The sequence below is a fragment of the Rattus rattus genome, chromosome 2, assembly GCF_011064425.1.
Source record: "Rattus rattus isolate New Zealand chromosome 2, Rrattus_CSIRO_v1, whole genome shotgun sequence".
NCBI lineage: Eukaryota > Metazoa > Chordata > Mammalia > Rodentia > Muridae > Rattus > Rattus rattus.
Genome location: NC_046155.1, coordinates 111,285,376 through 111,308,203, shown reverse-complemented (window position 1 = coordinate 111,308,203; position 22,828 = coordinate 111,285,376). Strand labels below are relative to the sequence as shown.

The 22,828-nt window shown below is 40.3% G+C and overlaps 1 protein-coding gene across 2 annotated transcripts in view; it reads right to left on the bottom strand.

Annotated features, from left to right (window-relative positions):
- Ccdc81 (coiled-coil domain containing 81) overlaps nt 1-21,177 on the bottom strand; it is a 42,325-nt gene extending 21,148 nt beyond the window's left edge. The window contains exons 1-5 of one of the 2 annotated variants that reach the window (XM_032893257.1): nt 21,099-21,177; nt 16,439-16,506; nt 14,489-14,645; nt 4,411-4,667; nt 1,528-1,607 (exon numbers count right to left, since the gene is read on the bottom strand). In XM_032893257.1, coding sequence (XP_032749148.1) covers nt 1,528-1,607; nt 4,411-4,667; nt 14,489-14,645; nt 16,439-16,506; nt 21,099-21,177 — 641 coding nt within the window. The remainder of the gene's footprint in view (nt 1-1,527; nt 1,608-4,410; nt 4,668-14,488; nt 14,646-16,438; nt 16,507-21,098) is intronic. The other variant, XM_032893256.1, reaches the window with a different exon arrangement.
- Between the last annotated feature and the right edge of the window lie 1,651 nt (nt 21,178-22,828).

Here is a 22,828-nt window from a genome sequence, read left to right as displayed (position 1 = left end):
ACTATATGTAACTCCGACCTTTGGAGAACCTGACACCTCTGGCCTCCAAGGGCACCAGCACTCATGTGTGTTAAACACACAGAGTTAAAAATAATAAAAATAAATATTTTAAAAGAATAAGACTGTCAGAGCATACTGGGCAGTGGTAACACATGCCTTTAATTTTTTAATTGCATTTTCATTTGCATTTTAAATGTTATCCCATGTCCTGGTTTCCCCTCCAGAAACCTGCTATCCCACACCCCCTCTCCCTGCTTCAATGAGGGCGCTCCCTCACCCATCCACCCACCCACTCCCTCCCACCTCCCCTACACTGAGACATTGAGCCTTGACAGGACCAAGGGCTTCTCCCTCCCACTGATACCTGACAAGGCCAGCCTCTGCTACCTATGCGGATGGAGCCATAGGTCCATTCCTGTGTTCTCTTAGGATCTGTGATTTCATCCCTGAGAGCTCTGGGGGGTCTGGTTGGTTGATATTGTTGTTCTTATGGGGTTGCAAACCCCTTCAGCTACTTCAGTCCTTTCTCTAACTCCTCCACTGGGGACCCTGTTCTCAGTTGAATGGTTGGCTGCAAGCATCCACCTCTGTGTTTGTAAGACTCTGGCAGAGCCTCTCAGCAGACTGCTCTATCAGGCTCCTGTCAACAAGCACATGCCTTTAATCCCAGTACTCCGGAGGTAGAGGTGGTTGATTTCTCTGAGTTCCAAGCCTGCCTGGTCTACAAAGTGAGTTCTAGGCCGGCCAGGACTACAGAGTAAAACCCTGCCTATGAATGAATGAATGAATGAATGAATGAATGAATGAATGAATGAATGAACAAACGAACGTGAGAACACAACACACAGTGACAGTGTATGAGTAAGAGCCAAACAAGGAACAAAACGCAAGCCTCCAGGGCTCTTCTTTCAATGTTCTTACTAACGCACTATTTTATTTCATTTGCTTAAAATAAAAAAAAAAGAATTAAACTAATTTACACCTCTATAAAATGAAGAAAATTGCAAGATGTATATTATACAATTATAATGAAGACTGACTATAATACTGAGAGATTTCCGAATCGTTGAGCAGCTACTATTGCTACTGTTACAATTAGTATTGCCAGCAGCAGCCTTCAAGAACACCCACCATCCTTGAGGATACAATGTGTTTGGTCATAGTAGTCAGTGCTTAGACTGGACATTTTGCTGGGAGCTGAAGGAAAAGGCTAGGGTGGAGGCAATGGAAGAAAACAGAGCAAACCTAGCAACAGAGTTTTACAAATGTTGCAAAAACTAAGATGAGCAGCATGTAGGGCCAGGATAACTTGGGTTCGTCTTTCTAAAACTTAAGCATAGAAAATATATGCAATAAACTTCTGGGCCGTGCTTATACAGAGACGGTAAAGAGGGAGAAGAAGAAAGGGGGTGAGAGAAACAGAGATGGAGGCAGGAAAGGGGAGAGAAGAGCAGAAATTAGTTTGGGAAACAAATATGCCCCAATAAGCAAGGCAAACTGGATCAACCCAGAGAATAAGACACTCACCTTGGAAAGGCCAGCGCGCTGTTGAGACGCTTTCCAAAGGACTCTCTGCTAGACAGCACTGAGTCCATGGTGCCAGGCCTCTGGAGGACAGAGACAGAGATTATGCCTGAGCTGTGACCCAGGGCAGACCAAGACACTGCAGGCTGCCTCCAAGACAATGCTACCAGTGTGGTTTGTATTTGTTCAGTGCTTAAAATCCAGCAATGAGTGGCCTCCAGTTCACCTGGGAAGCTGAAACTCAGTTCCACAAATGCTGCCTTCCCCCAAGTCATCTACTCTTTTTATAAATGTCCCTAAGAGTTGAAGCTTCTTTTAGACATCTTTGGAAAATGAGCAAATGTCCAGAAACTCAGATGAGTACAGCTCTGGTTCCACTCTTGGCCCACAGGGCCTTAAAAATAGTCAGCTCGGCTTGTGTCCCCCTGGGCACTGCTAGCCGCTGTGTGGCCTCAGGCACTAAGTTCACGGGGGTAACAATTGCCGCTGCCTTGTAGGATTTTAATGGGGTACTCCATGGACCTGTGTTCAAGAGCAGGCAGCCAAGAGTTATTGTAGTTATCACTTGATATAATAACCAAATTATTACCATGGATTAATATGTATAGTTATTTGTGAATGCTATAGCCTATAAAAGACTTTAAAGAAAATTCTAAAAGAAGGGATTTTTTTTAATCATTAAAATATGCACATAAGTGTCCCAGAGGACTATTTTATGGGACCATACTAAGGTTTAAATTATAGGACGTCTGCTGGTCAAACTACCACTCCCCACCACATTTCACAGTGTCTGCAGAGTAAATGAGATGTTGAGGAGCTCTGATTAGCCCAGAGCTCCAGGAAGAGATTCATCCAGACTGTCAAGCCAGCTGCCCTGCAGCCTGACTTCTCAGCTCCATAACACACTGTGTGCACAGTGCCCCTTGATCCTAACCAGAGGGACACAGCGTAACAACTTCATTAGCCAAACTCTCTGTCATACAATATATTCCCAAGGCTGGTTCTTTTGCAGAGTTTAAATGTTACACTTTAGAGTTCAGTGCACCAGATAAAACATCAGTTCCTGTTTGAATAGTGTTTAAAATTCAGCAGAGTCCTTCGGTTACAGAGAAACCAGCCAGGTGCTGGGGCCTTTCTTGTGAATTCGCAGATTCTGCCTTGTGTTCTCACAGTTTCTGTTTTCCACACACTGGGTCAGCATCCCTCTTAGCAATCCTGCTTAAAATAAGATTGCCTGGAAGACTCCAAGGAGCCTCCGTATACAGGGCCCCATCTCCCCAATCCCCACTGCACAAGTCCATGGAGGAAGACATGAACATCTGGACCATTTTCACAGTCTTTTCATTAAAAGAAAATATCAAGCTTTTGCTATATGGGATTTTGTGATGATTAAAGTAATTCCTGTCATTGTGATTAGTACCTAGCGGTGTACAAAAGGGACACTGATCACTGCATGAATGCTACTCATTATTCCTTTGCCTCTTTAAATTCTGTGCTAACTTATGAGAACGTCATGCCAGCTACTTAATGGTTAATTAACAGTGATGATGACACCCGTGAAGTTTATTTTATGACACTGTAAACTAGAAGCTAAAAACGGTGAAGCTCAGCAGTTACGAGCACTGGCTGTTCTTCCAGAGGACCTGGGTTGGAGTCCCACTGCCTGCTACACAGGGGCTCACAACTGTCTGTCAACTCCATTCTCAGGGGATCTGGCGCCTTCTTCTCTTAACACACGTGCACCGACAAATGTGGGCAAAATACATTCATTAAATAAATAAATAAATAAATAAACAAATAAACAAAGTGAAAGAAAAAAACCTTCAAAGTTCATTTGCATGACTTGGATTAGGGTTTGTTGCAAACTTCCTTAAGATGAACTAGCACAAGCTGCAAACACTGAGTGTTGGGGAACTCTAGGCTTGAATTCCTGTGCTAGCTTTATCAATCCACTTGGGCTTCACAATATGACCTCTCTACACCTCCACATTCTGCACAGAAAATCAGGATGACGATCCTACGATGCTGCTTTTGTAGTATTTTGGGATTAAATTGATAATGCATGCAGGAGAGCTTTGTCAGCAATAAGGTTCTATAAAACGTCCAGAACTATGAATTTCTATTGATCTTTCCATTCCTTGATTAGCACTGATTCAAACTTTGGGTGTCAAGGAATTGGTCATCTATAGTCATGCAACTCCACACACTCGGGAAAACTGTCACTTAAAGTATGTGAACAACACTTTCCTTTTTTTTTTTTTTTTTTTTCTTTTCCTAATGGTATTTTGGGAGGCAGAGAGGGTGGTTGGAGACAGGGTCTCCTGGCTTTCCTGGAACTCACTGTATTGACCAGGCTGGCCTCAAACTCAGAGATTGCCTACCTCACAAGTGCTGGGATTAAAGGCAGGTGACACCATGCCTGTTCCGAATAGACTTTAGTGACAGCACGCCCATTCAGAGCCACTGATTGTAAAGAGAGGTTATGTGATAACTACGTTTAATTATCAACTTACCGCTTGTTACTTACTATGCATTATTACTATTAATTTATTATCTAGAATTTTTGGTTGACAATTCTTGTGAAGGACTGTAATTCAGATTGTCCTGTGGGCACGTGTGTGGGGGACCATCTCGATTGCCTTTGTTGATGTGAAAACATGCAATTGAAAGTGACGAGCACCACTCCCTAATTTTGGTCCCCTGACTCCCCCAGAGTGCAGACTGTGCGTGTGGTCGGATTAACTGTTTTAAGTTCCTGCCACTTTACATGCCTGCTACGCCAGACTGTAACCTGAAGGGCAAGCTAATCTAAACCCTTTTCAGTTGCTTTTTGTCAGGCAGCAACAGAAATGAAACCAGGGAAGTTAGAAGAAGAAAACAATTTACATTTGCAAGGGCTTTAGTCAAGGTGCCGCTCCCGTCCACCGAAGAGAGGAAGTCCTTATAAAATCTCATCTTCACTTTGTTGTCTCTGATCGAAAGGACCCCAATTCCTTTGAATGTGAACTCCACGTTTTGTTTGATGGAAATGGATCTCGATAAAAAAAGTAATGTCTCTCTCACACATCCCTCTATTGTATCCCTGTTAAATGGACCCTCCAGGGATATCATGACAAAATTAAGTGGGACAACTGGAATATCACCTGGAGAAGAAAAAGAGTGGGAGAAAGGGGATTTTACTAGAGATACATAATAAAGATTATGATAAAGACATTTGTGTACACTTTTAATTACCTGATTAATATTAAAAACAGGATTATCCATACTTACCCCTTATACTTGTAATATTGGGACAGAAAACACAACGTTCAATGATACATGCACACTCTCACCTAAAAGTATATTTTGTTCATAATAAAAAAATTGTCGAAAAGGGCAGTGCAGATCTTCCTGGTTGCTGCCCCCGCGGAGAGCTCATAAGCAACACCCCACGAGCAAACTTGAGCCTCAGGACCACAGGTAAGACCAACTTTTCTGCTGCAAGCGACCTGCCTGGTGAACTCCAGACACAGGCCCACAGGAACAGCTGAAGAGCAGTAGACAGGAAAGACTGCACGCCCGAAAGCGGAACACTCTGTTCCCACAACTGGCTGAAAGAAAACAGGAAAACAGGTCTACAGCACTCCTGACACACAGGCTTATAGGACAGCCTAGCCACTGTCAGAAATAGCAGAACAAAGTAACACTAGAGATAATCTGATGGTGAGAGGCAAGCACAGGAACCCAAGCAACAGAAACCAAGACTACATGGCATCATTGGAGCCCAATTCTCCCACCAAAGCAAACACGGAATATCCAAACACACCAGAAAAGCAAGATCTAGTTTCAAAATCATATTTGATCATGATACTGGAGGACTTCAAGAAAGACATGAAGAACTCCCTTAGAGAAACACAGGAAAATATAAATAAACAAGTAGAAGCCTACAGAGAGGAATCACAAAAATCCCTGAAAGAATTCCAGGAAAACACAATCAAACAGTTGAAGGAATTAAAAATGGAAATAGGGGGTTGGAGATTTGGCTCAGTGGTAGAGAGCTTGCCTAGCAAGCGCAAGGTCCTGGGTTCAGTCCCCAGCTCCGAAAAAAAAAAAATGGAAATAGAAGCAATCAAGAAAGAACACATGGAAACAACCCTGGATATAGAAAACCAAAAGAAGAGACAAGGAGCTGTAGATACAAGCTTCACCAACAGAATACAAGAGATAGAAGAGAGAATCTCAGGAGCAGAAGATTCCATACAAATCATTGACTCAACTGTCAAAGATAATGTAAAGCAGAAAAAGTTACTGGTCCAAAACATACAGGAAATCCAGGACTCAATGAGAAGATCAAACCTAAGGATAATAGGTATAGAAGAGAGTGAAGACTCCCAGCTCAAAGGACCAGTAAATATCTTCAACAAAATCATAGAAGAAAACTTTCCTAACCTAAAGAAAGAGATACCCATAAGCATACACGAAGCCTACAGAACTCCAAATAGATTGGACCAGAAAAGAAATTCCTCCTGTCACATAATAGTCAAAACACCAAATGCACAAAATAAAGAAAGAATATTAAAAGCAGTAAGGGAAAAGGGTCAAGTAACATATAAAGGCAGACCTATCAGAATCACACCAGACTTTTCGCCAGAGACTATGAAAGCCAGAAGATCCTGGACTGATGTCATACAGACCCTAAGAGAACACAAATGCCAGCCCAGGTTACTGTACCCTGCAAAACTCTCAATTAACATAGATGGAGAAACCAAGATATTCCATGACAAAACCAAATTTACACAATATCTTTCTATAAATCCAGCACTACAAAGGATAATAAATGGTAAAGCCCAACATAAGGAGGCAAGCTACACCCTAGAAGAAGCAAGAAACTAATCATCTTGGCAACAAAACAAAGAGAAGAAAAGCACACAAACATAACCTCACATCCAAATATGAATATAACAGGAACCAATAATCACTATTCCTTAATATCTCTCAACATCAATGGCCTCAACTCCCCAATAAAAAGACATAGATTAATAAACTGGATACGCAATGAGTACCCTGCATTCTGCTGCCTACAGGAAACACACCTCAGAGACAAAGACAGACACTACCTCAGAGTGAAAGGCTGGAAATCAACTTTCCAAGCAAATGGTGGGAAGAAGCAAGCTGGAGTAGCCATTCTAATATCAAATAAAATCAATTTTCAACTAAAAGTCATCAAAAAAAGATAAGGAAGGACACTTCATATTCATCAAAGGAAAAATCCACCAAGATGAACTCTCAATCCTAAATATCTATGCCCCAAATACAAGGGCACCTACATACGTAAAAGAAACCTTACTAAAGCTCAAAACACATTGCACCTCACACAATAATAGTAGGAGATTTCAACACCTTAACTCTCATCAATGGACAGATCATGGAAACAGAAATTAAACAGAGACATAGACAGACTAAGAGAAGTCATGAACCAAACAGATATTTATAGAACATTCTATCCTAAAGCAAAAGGATATACATTCTTCTCAGTTCCTCATGGTACTTTCTCCAAAATTGACCATATAATTGGTCAAAAAATGGGCCTCAACAGGTACAGAAAGATAGAAATAATCCCATGCGTGCTATCAGACCACCACGGCCTAAAGCTGGTCTTCAATAACAATAAGGGAAGAACACCCACATATATGTGGAAGTTGAACAATGCTCTACTCAACAATAACCTGGTCAAGGAAGAAATAAAGTAAGAAATTAAAGACTTCTTAGAATTTAATGAAAATGAAGGTACAACATACCCAAACTTATGGGACACAATGAAAGCTGTGCTAAGGGGAAAACTCATAGCGCTGAGTGCCTGCAGAAAGAAACAGGAGAGAGCATATGTCAGCAGCTTGACAGCACACCTAAAAGCTCTAGAACAAAAAGAAGCAAATACACCCAGGAGGAGTAGAAGGCAGGAAATACTCAAACTCAGAGCTGAAATCAGCCAAGTAGAAACAAAAAGGACCATAGAAAGAATCAACAGAACCAAAAGTTGGTTCTTTGAGAAAATCAACAAGACAGATAAACCCTTAGCCAGACTAACGAGAGGACACAGAGAGTGTGTCCAAATTAACAAAATCAGAAATGAAAAGGGAGACATAACTACAGATTCAGAGGAAATTCAAAAAATCATCAGATCTTACTATAAAAGCCTATATTCAGCAATACTTGAAAATCTTCGGGAAATGTACAATTTCCTAGACAGATACCAGGTACCGAAGTTAAATCAGGAACAGATAAACCAGTTAAACCCCATAACTCCTAAGGAAATAGAAGCAGTCATTAAAGGTCTCCCAACCAAAAAGAGCCCAGGTCCAGATGGGTTTAGTACAGAATTCTATCAGACCTTCATAGAAGACCTCATACCAATACTATCCAAACTATTCCACAAAATTGAAACAGATGGAACACTACGAATTCCTTCTATGAAGCCACAATTACTCTTATACCTAAACCACACAAAGACCCAACAAAGAAAGAGAACTTCAGACCAATTTCCCTTATGAATATCGACTTAAAAATACTCAATAAAATTCTGGCAAACCGAATCCAAGAGCACATCAAAACAATCATCCACCATGATCAAGTAGGCTTCATCCCAGGCGTGCAGGGATGGTTTAATATACAGAAAACCATCAATGTGATCCATTATATAAACAAACTGAAAGAACAAAACCACATGATCATTTCATTAGATGCTGAGAAAGCATTTGACAAAATTCAACACCCCTTCATGATAAAAGTCCTGGAAAGAACAGGAATTCAAGGCCCATACCTAAACATAATAAAAGCTATATACAACAAACCAGTTGCTAACATTAAACTAAATAGAGAGAAACTTGAAGCAATCCCACTAAAATCAGGGACTAGACAAGGCTGCCCACTCTCTCCCTACTTATTCAATATAGTTCTTGAAGTTCTAGCCAGAGCAATCAGACAACAAAAGGAGATCAAAGGGATACAGATTGGAAAAGAAGAAGTCAAAATATCACTATTTGCAGATGATATTATAGTATATTTAAGTGATCCCAAAAGTTCCACCAGAGAACTACTAAAGCTGATAAACAACTTCAGCAAAGTGGCTGTGTACAAAATTAACTCAAACAAATCAGTAGCCTTCCTCTACTCAAAGGATAAATAGGCTGAGAAAGAAATTAGGGAAAATGACACCCTTCATAACAGTCGCAAATAATATAAAATACCTCGGTGTGACTTTAACCAAGCAAATGGAAGATCTGTATGACAAGAACTTCAAGTCTCTGAAGGAAGAAATTGAAAATCTCAGAATATGGAAAGACCTCCCATGCTCATGGATTGGCAAGATTAATACAGTAAAAATGGCCATTTTACCAAAAGCAATTTACAGATTCAATGCACTCCCCATCAAAATTCCAATCCAATTCTTCATAGAGTTAGAAAGAACAATTTGAAAATTCATTTGGAATAACAAAAAACCCAGGATAGCTAAAACTATACTCAACAATAAAACAACTTCTGGGGGAATCACCGTCTCTGGCCTCAAACAGTATTACAGATCAATAGTGATAAAAAAAACTATATGGTATTGGTACAGAGACAGGCAGATAGATCAGTGGAATAGAATTGAAGACTCAGAAATGAACACACACACCTATGGTCACTTGTGTTGACAAAGGAGCCAATGGAAAAAAGATAGCATTTTCAGCAAATGGTGCTGGTTCAACTGTCGGTCAGCATGTAGAAGAATGCAGATCGATCCATTCTTATCACCCTGTACAAAGCTTAAGTCCAAGTGGATCAAGGACTTCCACATCAAACCAGTTACACTCAAACTAATAGAAGAAAAAGTGGGAAAGAGTCTCGAACACATGGGCACTGGGGAAATTTTCCTGAACAGAACACCAACGGCTTATGCTCTAAGATCAAGAATAGACAAATGGGACCTCATAAAACTAAAAAGGTTCTGTAAGGCAAAGGACACTGTCATTAGCACAAAATGGCAACCAACAGATTGGGTAAAAAATCTTTACCAATCCTACATCTGATAGAGGGCTAGTATCCAAAATATACAAAGAACTCACAAAGTTAAACTCCAATAACCCTATTGAAAACTGGAGTACAGAACTAAACAAAGAATTCACAGCTGAGGAATGTTGATGGCTGAGAAGCACGTAACGAAATGTTCAGCATCCTTAGTCATTAGGGAAATACAAATCAAACAACCCTGAGATTCCACCTCACACCAGTGAGAATGGCTAAGATCAAAAACTCAGGTGACAGCAAATGCTGGCAAGGATGTGGAGAAAGAGGAACACTCCTCCATTGTTGGTGGGATTGCAGACTGGTAAAACCACTCTGGAAATCAGTCTGGAGGTTCCTCAGAAAATTGGACATTCCACTACCTGAGGACCCAGCTATACCTCTCCTCAGCATATACCCAAAAGATGCTCTAACATAAAACAAAGACATGTGCTCCACTATGTTCATCGCAGCCTTATTTATAATATACAGAAGCTGGAAAGAACCCAGATGCCCTTCAACAGAGGGATGGATACAGAAAATGTGGCACATCTACACAATGGAATATTACTCAGCTATCAAAACAATGACTTTATGAAATTCATAGGCAAATGGATGGAACTGGAAAATATCATCCTGAGTGAGGTAACCCAATCACAGAAAAACACACATAGTATGCACTCATTGATAAGTGGATATTAGCCCAAATGCTCAAATTATCCAAGATGCAATGCACGGACCACATGAAACTCAAAAAGGTGACCAACATGTGGATGCTTCACTCCTTCTTAAAATGGGGAACAAAAATATCCATAGGACAGGATAGGGAGGCAAAGTTTAGAGCAGAGACTGAACATCCATTCAAAGCCTGCCCCACATGTGGCCCATACATATACAGCCACCAAAACTAGATAAGATGGATGAAGCTAAGAAGTGCATGCTGTCAGGAACCCGATATAGATCTCTCCTGAGAGTCACAGCCAGATCATGTAAAATACAGAAGCAAATGCCAGCAGCAAACCACTGATCTGAGAACGGGACCCCTGATTGGAGGAATTAGAGAAAGGATTGAAAGAGCTGAAGGAGCTTGCAACCCCATAAGAACAACAATGCCAACCAACCAGAGCTTCCAGGGACTAAGCCACTACCCAAAGACTATACGTGGACTGACCCTGGGCTCCAACTTCATATGTAGCAGTGAATAGCCTTGTTGGGGCACCAGTGGAAGGGGAAGCCCTTGGTCCTGCCAAGGTTGGACCCCCAGTGTAGGGGATTGTTGTAGGAGGGGCGTTAAGGGGGGTGGATGGGGAGGGGAACAACCTTATAGAAGGGGAGGGGTAGGGGTTAGAGGGCTGATGGACAGGAAACCTGGAAGGGGAATAACATTTGAAGTGTAAATAAGAAATACCCAATTTTGAAAAATGGAAAAATTAATTAATTAATTAGAAAATAATTGTCTATGTAAATCGTCTAACAAGGATTTTATTTTCTCTAGGGAATGGAGCAGTGCTGAACTGCTTCTATTCTATTTGTAGTTTTCTGAGATCTTCAGCTCCCTAGTCTTTCAGAATACTCTGCCGCAGTGTTTAAGAATGTCTCCTAGCTATCATACCATCTTTAGATAATTACAAATACTGTAAACACTAAATGTTTGAAAAGATAGACATCTTCACTGGAAGTTATCTTTTGTAAAACTAAGTCTTACACAAAGGAATCAACGAATTCGAAATGCAGAAAGGTTTCCTTCCCCAAGGAGCTCGTAAATGACAAGCAAATGAACAAGATTGCATCATCCTTGATAGGAAGCAGGGATCTGTTTGACTGGAACTGGTGTAGGAGCTGTGAAAGGTCCACGGGGCAGAAAAAAGTCAACAGCAAAGAGATGACTGTGACAAATAGCAGTAACAAATTCCACTGGCAGAGGTGCAAGACCCAGAGACAATGCTCCAAGAATTCTCTTAACATGAATTACTTTCAAACGCTTGTTTACTGCTGAATGTTAAGAATTAGCAGCAGTCCTACCAGATGTGACCTTCACTACATCAGCCCAGTCTCCTTCACAGTAAACAGTGGTTCTCTAATATCTCTCTCTCTCTCTCTCTCTCTCTCTCTCTCTCTCTCTCTCTCTCTCTCTCTCTCTCTCCTTTCTCTTCTCTTCTCTTCTTCCCTTCTCTTCTTCCCTTCTCTTCTCTTCTTCCCTCTCCTCTTCCTTCCCCTCCCCTCCCCTCTCCCTTCTCTCTCCCTGCCCCCTCTTCTTCTCTTTAATGTTTCTTAAAGTAGAAGGTCAGCTTGCCTGCTTTCCCATTGCATCTCTGCATAAAGTCTTCCAGTCCACTTATGTCAGGGAAGACACTTTCTCTCACAGTGGATGAGCCAGTGGACAGTTGCAAATCTCTCCTCTTCTAACCTATCAGGGTTTTCTCTTATACCTGTGACATGATTCTCCAACTTCCTCCTTGGTCTACTTGCTGGTTTCCTTCTTCTTTTACTCCTTATACCAAGGGGTTTGGGCCATTGTTTTGATGTTCGTGTATTTATTGATTTGGGAGGGTTGGTTTTTCCACAGGATTCTATCTTTGCTACCTCTTTATATCCTCTACTAGGTAAACTCACTCCCACCTAGATCTGTGTTCTCTGAGTCTTTTCTAAGGCCTGGGATTATCTCTGTCTAAATATCCCTAGGAGAATGCCAGAGCTTGTTATATTACCCGTCACAATGAGCACTCACTGCTCTCCAAGCAAGACATCTGAGTAACTCTACATAGCTTTCCCCATTCTTACCTAGTCCCATCAGATCTCGCCTGAACTGCCTCCTGTTCCTTCCACACTGATTCTGCCTCCCCTAGAGCTTTTGTCTTGTTTCACCAACTTGCAGTAACCCAAAGGGCTCTATCTAAACTAAGAATTGAATTAGTTGCAAAATGTACTGCTACAAACCTGTCAGCTGTTCCCATAGGATTAATCCTAACACCCTTATTGTGTGAGTGGGCTTTACCTATTACTTTTCCATAATTACGTCCCCCCAATTCACTACAGTCAACAGACATGCCCAGGCCTTTCCCAATGGGGTTCACTCTGTTTTGAAATCTTGATGTGTTCATACAATTCCTGAGATATTGTTTCACAGTTTCTCTATTGGTAAAGCCTCCCCCGATGGAGACAGACATGTTTTCCTATGCATCATATCTGATCTAATTCCTGGACTAAGGCTGCTTTTTTTGCAGTACTTAATCCTGAGTTTCACTAAAAGTTTCGAAGTAAGAGCCACAGTTTACTGGCACTGAAAACTACTCTACAGAGTTGGATTTTCTAGTTAGTTAATAATGAATAATTTTAACTCCAAATCTAAGATGTAGTAGACAGTTTGTTCTTTTGAACTACTTAATTCTGATATTTTTTAAATATTTATTTAATGTATATGAGCATTCTGTTGCTGACACACCAGAAGGAGGCACCAGGGATTCAGTTAGAGACGGTTGTGAGCCACCATGTGGTTGCTGGAAATTAAACTCATGACCTCTGGAAGAGCAGACAGTGCTCTTAACCACCAAGCCATCTCTCCAGCCCAATTCTGATATTTCTACACCCTATAAAAAAATGAGTTGTAGATCTAAAGAACTTTTAAAGATTATGATACAAGATCCAAAGTGAAGAATAAACTCAATTCTAGAGCAAATGTATTCTTTAACAGAAATCCACTTTATCCCTATTTCCTTTCATACCATTTCATGAGTCAAAATTTTAGGTGATTGAATTTTCTTCAAACCTACCATATTGAATAAATGCAAAGTAAATTTTAAGCATACTTTGTTGGCATTTGTTTTCCAGCCTATCTTTTGTTTGCTTGTTTGGTGGCTTTGGTGTTTTGAGGCAGAGCTTTACTCTGTTGACCCAGCCAGCCTGGAGCTCACTGTATAGCTCAGAGTGGCCCCAAATTTGTGGCAATCCTCCTGCCTCAAGAGCAGGGATTCCAGGTGTGTCTGGACACCTGGCTTGCTTTCTTCTTTTCATAGAGAGTTAGGCTGAAAATGAATTTTCTGGAGAGTTAGCTTAGAGGAAAGTTACACACTTTCTACTACTGCTGCCAAGGATAGACCATTTCTCTTTAACCACAACTGCAGACTGAAGGACACTAGGAGGAACACAGTCCTTGGGAGCCGAGCCCTCCACAGTGCACAACCAGCACAGCAGGATCGGTGAAGGCCACACACTGAGACTGGGTGTAAGTATATAAATACAACATGGTTCACTTTGATTTGCTTCCACCATAGCACTAGAGCCCTCGATAAATGGAAGGCAAGAAGGAAAAGGAAAGGAAATTTAAGAAAAGGAAAGGAAGAAAGGAATTATGGAAGGACTGTTTTAGGGTATAAAAACTATAAGTTAATATAAATTAAGTGCAATTTAATTATATACATGATAGAGACATTATTCTTTTTCACAGCAAACTGAACAAAGTTTCTTTCTCTCATTACCCAGAGAACCTAAATTAGATTTCTCTACTTTATAGACACTTTTAATTTCTTAGACTCTGAAACATGAGTATAAGCCTGTAGAACTCGGTTGCACAGTTTTAAATGAACTTGCTGTTTCCATGACTCTTAAGTTATTAGTGTTTAAAATGGATTCCACAGACTGGTAGAATGACTCATTGAGTAAGGACATGTGCCACCAAGCCCTGAGGACCTGAATTCAATCCCTAGGACCTACATGGTAGGAAGGCTATGATTCCCATAGATTGTTATCTGACCCCCCACATGACATGTATCCTGTGACACAAAATACACACACACACACACACACACACACACACACACACACACACACACACACACAATGAAGCATAAGTCTCTCAATATGGCGCTGACAAAGTTTTGCCCTCTCCATTTGTCCAAATAGGCCAATACATTTCTGGAAAAATCTCAACTGCAAAATGATTTACCAGGAGAAAATACTTTGTTTTGTTTAAGTCCATGGGTCTGCACTAACTTCTCTGACATGATAAACACGGGCCTCTGCACAAGAACAAACTTCTTGTTTCCCATCTCAAGCTGCTGCCTCGTGAAAGTGAACGTTCCAAGTCCAGAAATCTGCACTCCCTGAAAGGACAAAAGGAGACAAAAGAATAATGCACACAATTCCATTAAAGGAACAGAGTTTGATAATCAAACAATTGCCAAAAAGAAACTGAAGATTCAAGCCTTAGGCTTAAAAATCCAGTAATCTCTGTGAGGCCTTGGAGATAAATGTACTATTTCTATGAAGATGTTTATGGGTACCATAGCTTTTAAAAATTGATATCAAATCTATACAAATACCTATACAACATAAATTCAATCATTTCCAATTTACTGAAGTCTTGGTTTTCTTATTCTCTCAGATTTTATGTCCTCCATTTAAAGTCAGAAAACTCACTAGTGGGAGAGGCAGTGGATGGATGAATGAGCAAGTACAGTCAGATGTGACAATGTCATAATGAAGTATGGTCAGATGTGACAATGTCATAATGAAGAACAGTCAGATATGACAATGTCATAATGAAGTACAGTCAGATGTGACAATGTCATAATGAAGAACAGTCAGATATGACAATGTCATAATGAAGTACAGTCAGATGTGACAATGTCATAATGAAGAACAGTCAGATGTGACAATGTCATAATGAAGAACTGTCAGATATGACAATGTCATAATGAAGTACAGTCAGATGTGACAATGTCATAATGAAGTACGGTCAGATGTGACAATGTCATAATGAAGTACGGTCAGATGTGACAATGTCATAATGAAGAACAGTATCTCATGTGTTAACTAATGAAATTGGGTACGTAGATAAGATGAAATAGAATCAGACAAACCAGCATCCAAGGTATCACCTGCAATGTAATCTTGAACAATGAGTAAAAGCAAATACCTCTTGACCTCAAGGTCTCTAATATGATACGCAATGCCCTAAAGATATTATGCACCAATGGTTACGAACTCAAATCTATAAAAGCAGAAAAATATCCAGGGAGTGAAAGGAACCAGCTGGAGTATATAATGGCCAGGATATGCGTACATCTTTTATGCAAAGGGGAGAACCAAAAGGGCTGCAGCCATGGTCACATGCAAAACCATTAAACCTGTTAATTTTTCAAGAAAATAGGGAGGAAAAAAAGCTTTACAAATAGTCTGCCAATTTTAAAAGGTGATAAATAATTCAAATTCCCAAACCAGACAAAATAAGTTTGAAGAGTTCATTCAGCCATTGACTGTCATAGTTAGGACATGTGAGCAGGGTATAAAAGTTCTACAACCTCCTAACTGCCTCCAAGCTACTCCCAAAAATCTCTGCATAGTTCTATAGCATTTAAACTCAAGACTGAACTCGAAGAAACAGTCTAATCATAGGCAGTTTCTCTAGCTAAATTCACTTCCTGTATTTATACATTACAGTTACAAGTTATTCCCAAAAAAATGGCAAAACAAGAGATGTTATATTCTTCCACATCCATGCCAGGAACTATCAGCCACAAATAGACCTCATCAAGCTTCTTTACATAAACCCAGACTGAGCAACCTGTGCTCTCAGTATCACTAATAAAGAAAGGTTTTTTTGTTTTTTCGGTTTTTTTTTTTTCTTTTTTTTCGGAGCTGGGGACCGAACCGAGGGCCTTGTGCTTGCTAGGCAAACGCTCTACCACTGAGCTAAATCCCTAACCCCATAAAGAAAGGTTTACAAATGCATTGTCTAAGGATAATATCCAGCTTGCCACAAATCCTACATGTATCAAAAAATAAAGATAGGAATAAAAATAAAGGAGTGGCAACCTACACTACTCCCAGCAAAATTATTCAAGCCTGCATAAGAAATAGCTCTCAGACTACTGTGTTGAAATTAGAGTGTAACGCCTAACTTGTGCATAGCTAGCTGCCGTTCCACAAAATCTGAAACATTTCCCCAGATAGTAGAGACTTCTGAAATTCAAACAAAAATGAAAACAATTTATGTGAGCAACCATGTAATAGTATTTAAGCCTCGTAAACAAAAGTGTAAATATGAAATGAATTAAATGGTAGTAACTTCTAATTCATACAGAACAGAATATGAAAGCATTCCTCCAAATTAACTTTCCTGTTAACTAAAGGTTATGCCTATAAGTTCCAAAGATATTGTTTTAATTACAATAATAGGGCCTGGAATGTGACTAAGTGAGCAGTGCTCACCTAGTGTGTATGAGGTCCTAGCTCCAAACCTCAGTACTCCAACAAAAGGGGGTGTTGTGTGACTTGGTGGTAAAACAGGCATGAGTCCCTGTGCTCAATCTTAGTACTGTTGAAATAATAATAATAATAATAATAATAATAATAATAATAATAATAATGTAAAGAAAATCTCTCCATAATAAAAGGAATTTAGTCATGCTTCATTTTATCTAATACATGGAGTATTAATCACCTAAAATCTAGTTGATTTTTCCTTAGTGACTACATTCACAACCATTCTAAAGTGTTCACTCTGGACCACCTAGATTAACAGGAACATGAACTCTTACACTGTCCTATAACACAGGAACAAAGTCAAGGGCCATTGAGACATGAAAAGGCTGCCTACTCTGTACATTAACTGTCCCTACTCATCTGTTTTTGCTAAATTCTTAAATAACACTTTCCATGTCTATGTGTCACTGTTAGACTCCTGCTGTCCCCTCTCTCCACTGCTATTGCTCTGTGGGCTTCCTGTGCATCCCAATTTACTCCTTCTCATATGATGTGTTCTGGAAACAAATAAACTTATATATATCTACAGTAATAACTTGTAAAAAAAACTATCAAGGTCCTAAGACCATTTTTAATAATTATATAGACATCATAATTCTATTTTGATTTGAAGGCTTTCTGTATTTATTTTCTTATACTCAATTTAGTTCTTCTTCCCCTAACCTCCAAAAACTAGCAAAAACAAACAAATGAACAAAATCAATTACCAATACTACATACAATGTTGACATGTGAAATGAATATGTAGTCTAGGTAAGAGTAGCACTTAACAATTTAGAAAATTATGCCTCACCATGCTAAGTCTAAACATATATTTTTGGTGATAATTCCCAATTAGGAACTTTTCACAAATCAAGAAGGCTAGATTTTAATTAAAAGAAAAGAAAAAAGTCTTTTGATAATTTCCAACGACTACAACTTGGGGACATGTTTGAAACTAGCCACAAACGGCAATTCTTCTCCAACAATGCAAACATTATTCTTCTCTTAATGGTTTAAACTACTAACTAAAGCAGGAAAATTAGAGCCTTTGATTCTGACATATCAGGGTTATGAAATACTTTTTACTAATAATGTGTCAGGAAACAGGAAGATTTGCTGAACAGGAAGCAGCAGTTTTTCTCATGACCATCTTGGAACCAGTTTAAAGATGGAAACTCATGACCACTGATCAAACAAGTGTGAACACAAGACACACTGTGAACCGATAGTGTGTGGTCTTTACAAATCTTGCCTTTCCTCCACCATGCCCCATCCTAAGGAAGTCACACATCCCCCTCCTGCTCCATACCCAATAGCCCAAAGAATTCAACCCCTTGTTGCTAAGAATTAACAAAGTCTATCAAAGGCCAGCAGTGATGCTGCATGTCTTTAATCCCAGCACTTGAGAGACAGTGGCAGGTGGATTGCTGTGAGCATGATCTACATAGAACGTTCCAGTACAGCCATGGCTACTTAGTGAACCCTGACTCAAGGAAGTGGGGCTGGGGAGAAGGTGGTCTGTCAATCAATCCCAAGTATGTACTGAGTTAAAAACTCTCATTGTCAACATAAATGTCATTAACTCACTAACAAACATCTCACCCTTCTAATTTACATGGAGAAATTTCAGGATTGTGATGGCAAAACTGATAAACAGTTTATGACCACATAAAACATAGCTCATATTTCAGGAAACTTATCTGTACCAAAGAGGAAATGATTTAACCAGGGCCAGGAGAAACTGTACACTTTGTAACCAAACCCTGATGAAAAGCCTTTGATTTAGCTGGGAATTTGAGCCTGGTCTTTGTTGATTGAGATAATGCATCAAAGTCTATGGTGAAGTTTTATTCATTAAAGACAGACAGGCAGAGTTACACAAAAGAAGAGTTAATTATTTAAACGGAAGTTTGCTATTTCTCACTGGAGAAAGAGACTCTAGACCTCTACAATTCAACTAGAATAGATTTGTAAATGTTACCAATTAGGATTCCTAAATAATTTGTTCTGATGACCAAACTTTAGAAAGGTTATCACTAAATCTCAAAATGAAAATAATTATAATTTCAATACTATCTAAAAATCAATTTCAATGTAACCTATGACATTAGGCTGAAAAGGAAAAAGTCTGATCATTTGACAAAACCCAGCATTCCTCCCCACACAGACACAGAGAGAGAGAGAGAGAGAGAGAGAGAGAGAGAGAGAGAGAGAGAGAGAGATTCAGAAAACTAGTATCTTTGTTGACTCTGCATCTGTACAAAAAAATATCTGAGATGGCTAACTTATAAAGAAAAGGAGTTTCTGGAGCGCAGAGTTTTGGAGGTGTTGTCGGTTCAAGATCAGGCATCCCGGTGATTAGGCCTTTGTGTGATGGGGCATCACAGTGGGAGAGTTTGTGTGTGGAAGAGGTGTGTGGTCAAATATGAAACTGAAGAGTGCGAGGAGAAGAAAGGACTGGCGTTCTGAAATCCCAAGGACACAACTTTAATGATCCTCTTGGAAGAACCTTTTTCAAGTGAACTTGTGTTTTTCACACCCTGGAGCCTTAGGTGAGTCTCTCTCAAGTCACCTTCTACGTTGTCCCAGCAAAGACTGTAGGATTCCCCTTAATGGTGGTGGTCTCTTTAACAGGGATAGCAGACTTGAACTCTTTCAAACTCTTCTGCTATGAAACTGCATATTCCTTATCTCTTTTCTGGTCTAATTTTGCTTTAATTTCTCACTATTAATCAAGCTAAAAATTAATGGCCGTGGCATAGCCTGAATGTTACCCCATCTTGAAATTCCCTCCACTAGGTAAATCACTCTGTTCTTTTTAAATTCATCTTCACACAAATCTCTAGCAGATTTGGCAGATCATAGCCACTTTTTTGGCCCTCAGTATCCAGCATAAATGGCCTCTCATCGATTCTTGATACAGTCTTGGTTCTCTTCTTGACTCTCACAAGCAGTCTCTGTTTTCACACTCCTATCCACACTTTGGTTTTCTAACTCTCACCAGACTGAGCCATCAAGCTTTGAGATCAACTCTCTAGCAACAACTCAGAACCCTTCTACATAACTCCCATAAGCCAGCTCCAAAAAGTCTATGCACCCCAAGGTCAGGGGTATTGCAACAATTGACCCCGCTTCTGTGTATATTATATATACTCAGCAAAAGAACGTAAGAAAGGGAGGGTTATTTTGACTCAGGATGTAGGCCACCATTATGGAGAAGGCACAATGACTACAACGGTCCAGTCTGTGGTGCAGGAGTTTCACATGAATTGAGAAGCAGAGAGTCCAGTCTGGGAGCAGGGCCATACTATAACCCTCAGAAGAATGCCCCAGTGACCCATCTTTGCAAACTAGGTTGCACAATGTCCCCCACACAGTGCCACCAAGCTGGATCTAAGTGTTCAGACATATAAGCCTATGGGAGTCATTTCACAATTAAATTACGATTATCAAGGTTAATAGATAAAAGTTAAGTTTTTTTATATATTTGCAATGAAAAAGGAGAGTTTAAAAATTAAATACAACACAACTTACATTAAAATTCTAAAAAACGAAACATTTAGATATAGATCTTTAAAACGTGTATAAAATCCATGAGAAAATGTTTACAAAACTGATGAAGGACATCAAATAACTGTGTGGTAGAACACTTTGTGGATAAAAAGGTTCAACATGTCAGCTTCCCAGTGAACCATTTTTTTATATCAACAAATTCATTTGAAGCTTACAAAGAGAAGCAAGACACAAAATAACCAACGAAATGCTCAGAGACTTAACAGGCGGGCTAGAGGGTACATGACTTTCAATCCCAGCACTCTGGAAGCAGAGGCAGGCAGAACTCCCTCCCCTCAAGGTGGGCATGGGCATAGGGGTGCTGACTCTTCTCAGAAACTATGCTAAAAAATGGACTGCATCTTGCTACTGCCCCAGTGAGTTTTCTGTGAAAATTATCTGTTTCTTTTCTTTAAAACACCTGCAAGACATCAAGGACAAAAATAGCCACGCCCTTTCGTGAACTCTGAAAGTCATTTGGGAGTACAGTAGGAATACTGTTCTCTAGGTAGCCACAAGGGTTTTAATCTACCCTAGGTAATGTGGGGTAGGTTGTTTTCAGTACTTAGTACCAATCAGGCAGTGTGTGGCTTCTTTTTTTTTTTATAAAACCCAGAGACAAACACACACACACACACACACAAGCAACACCTGATGGCTCAAGTCTGGCCATAGGAAAATAAGCACAGTAAGATCTAAGACCACACACACACACACACACACACACACACACACGCCTGCATTAAATCACTTACCCTCTTGGCTCAGCGACGGTAGTGTGGGCAGCACTTGCCTGCACAGGTCCTGAAAACCTGGCCCAATCCTGTCCAACATCTTCGGTCCCGATTGACTCCGTGGTGGGTCCTCGATAGATAGTCTCTTCTTTGTTATATGGAGTTTGCACTAAGGTGATTTTCCCACCCTCCAGCCCTCTTTACCCGGAATTTAGGGTGTGCTTTTAAAAGTCTTGATATGTTTTGATATTATTTTTCCTTAAATAAACATTCTTGGTCGCCGTCCCTCCCCAGTGATCTGGCTCACGGATAACCTGTTCCCCCAACACGAAGCCAGAGCACTGTCCCTCGCTAAGCCAGAAGTGCAAATCCACGCCCACCCAAACAGCAAGGGCCTCCTGCAGATGGAGGGTGAAGGGCTGCTGAACCGAGAAGGCATTGGGAAGGGAAGGCAGAAAGCGTTGCTATGACGCGACAAAGGCTCACTCGGTTGCTAGGGCCTCAAGGCCCGGCCCTCTAAGAGAATCCGATATCTAGAGAGCTCAGACAGCCACTTCAAAAAGTCATTTTTAAGAAAGGAAAAAACAAACAAAACACCAACAAAAACAAACAAACAAATAAAAACATCTTTGTTCTTTCGCTCTTGCTCAGGGTAACGGGAAGACCTGGCCTTGAAGGTGTTCCATATTGAAATCACTCAGGGCAAATGGTGATAGCAGGAGAGTGCACTTTGCCAACAGTGAAGTCGGATCTGAGTGAGCTAAACCTTGTCAGGTTTTGTTTTGTTTTGTTTTGTTTCCAGGCTCTTCCCTTTGGAACTGGGGGAGGGGGGAGGCCCGCTGGAGAGTGAGGGCAAAGTTCATGCTTTTATTTCTGCTTTCTTTTTCCCCTTCCCTATAGAGAAGAGAATGAGGCAGACCTACTCCTGCCTACTACTTTGGTGTTCTCTTACCTGCTAAGTATGCACGTCAACCTCATCCAGAAACAAGGCTGTCAGTACCACAAAAGTGTCCTGCCTTCCTTCCCCTGCTGTCATTACTCCACCTTAAACTATACATTAGCTTTGACAGTATTTGAACTATTTTAAGACATATAATATTGTTTTATCTGGATCTAGTGTGTGTGTGTGTGTGTGTGTGTGTGTGTGTGTGTGAGAGAGAGAGAGAGAGAGAGAGAGAGAGAGAGAGAGAGAGAGAGTCATTTATGTGGCAGCTATCTGTGTTCATTTGACTTACCTATTTCTGTGTGAACAAAGGACACGTTATCCATTTCCCTGTTGAGGATCATTTGATTCGTTTTCATGTGTGGACATTGGGAATAGTACTACTGAAAGCATCCTCGACCAAGACTCTTGTTTTTTGTAATATCCACTCATCTCTCATGTGTACGGAACTCAAAGCACATTGGTGGGTCATGGAAAAGACGTGGTTGGTTTAAATTTCCACTGTGGTTGCTACTGTGGAGAGCCCGGAGGAGCTGTTAGCGTGTGATGTCATCAGAGGCCAGAGATGTTAAACCACCTGAAAGGAGAGAGAGGTGTTCCACGGCTGCCATTTTTAAACATCTTATCTGATTTACACATAAGTACCAAACCCAAAAAAGGCAGCTTTGCAGCTGAGAATAAAAAGGTTCGATCCATACAGTTGAACCAGGATGCTTGCCCTTGTGCTGCACTGATGATGACCGTTACACAGATAGCATTAGGCCTGGCAGTGGTCATACTTGGGCATCAACACATTGGCACACAGTAT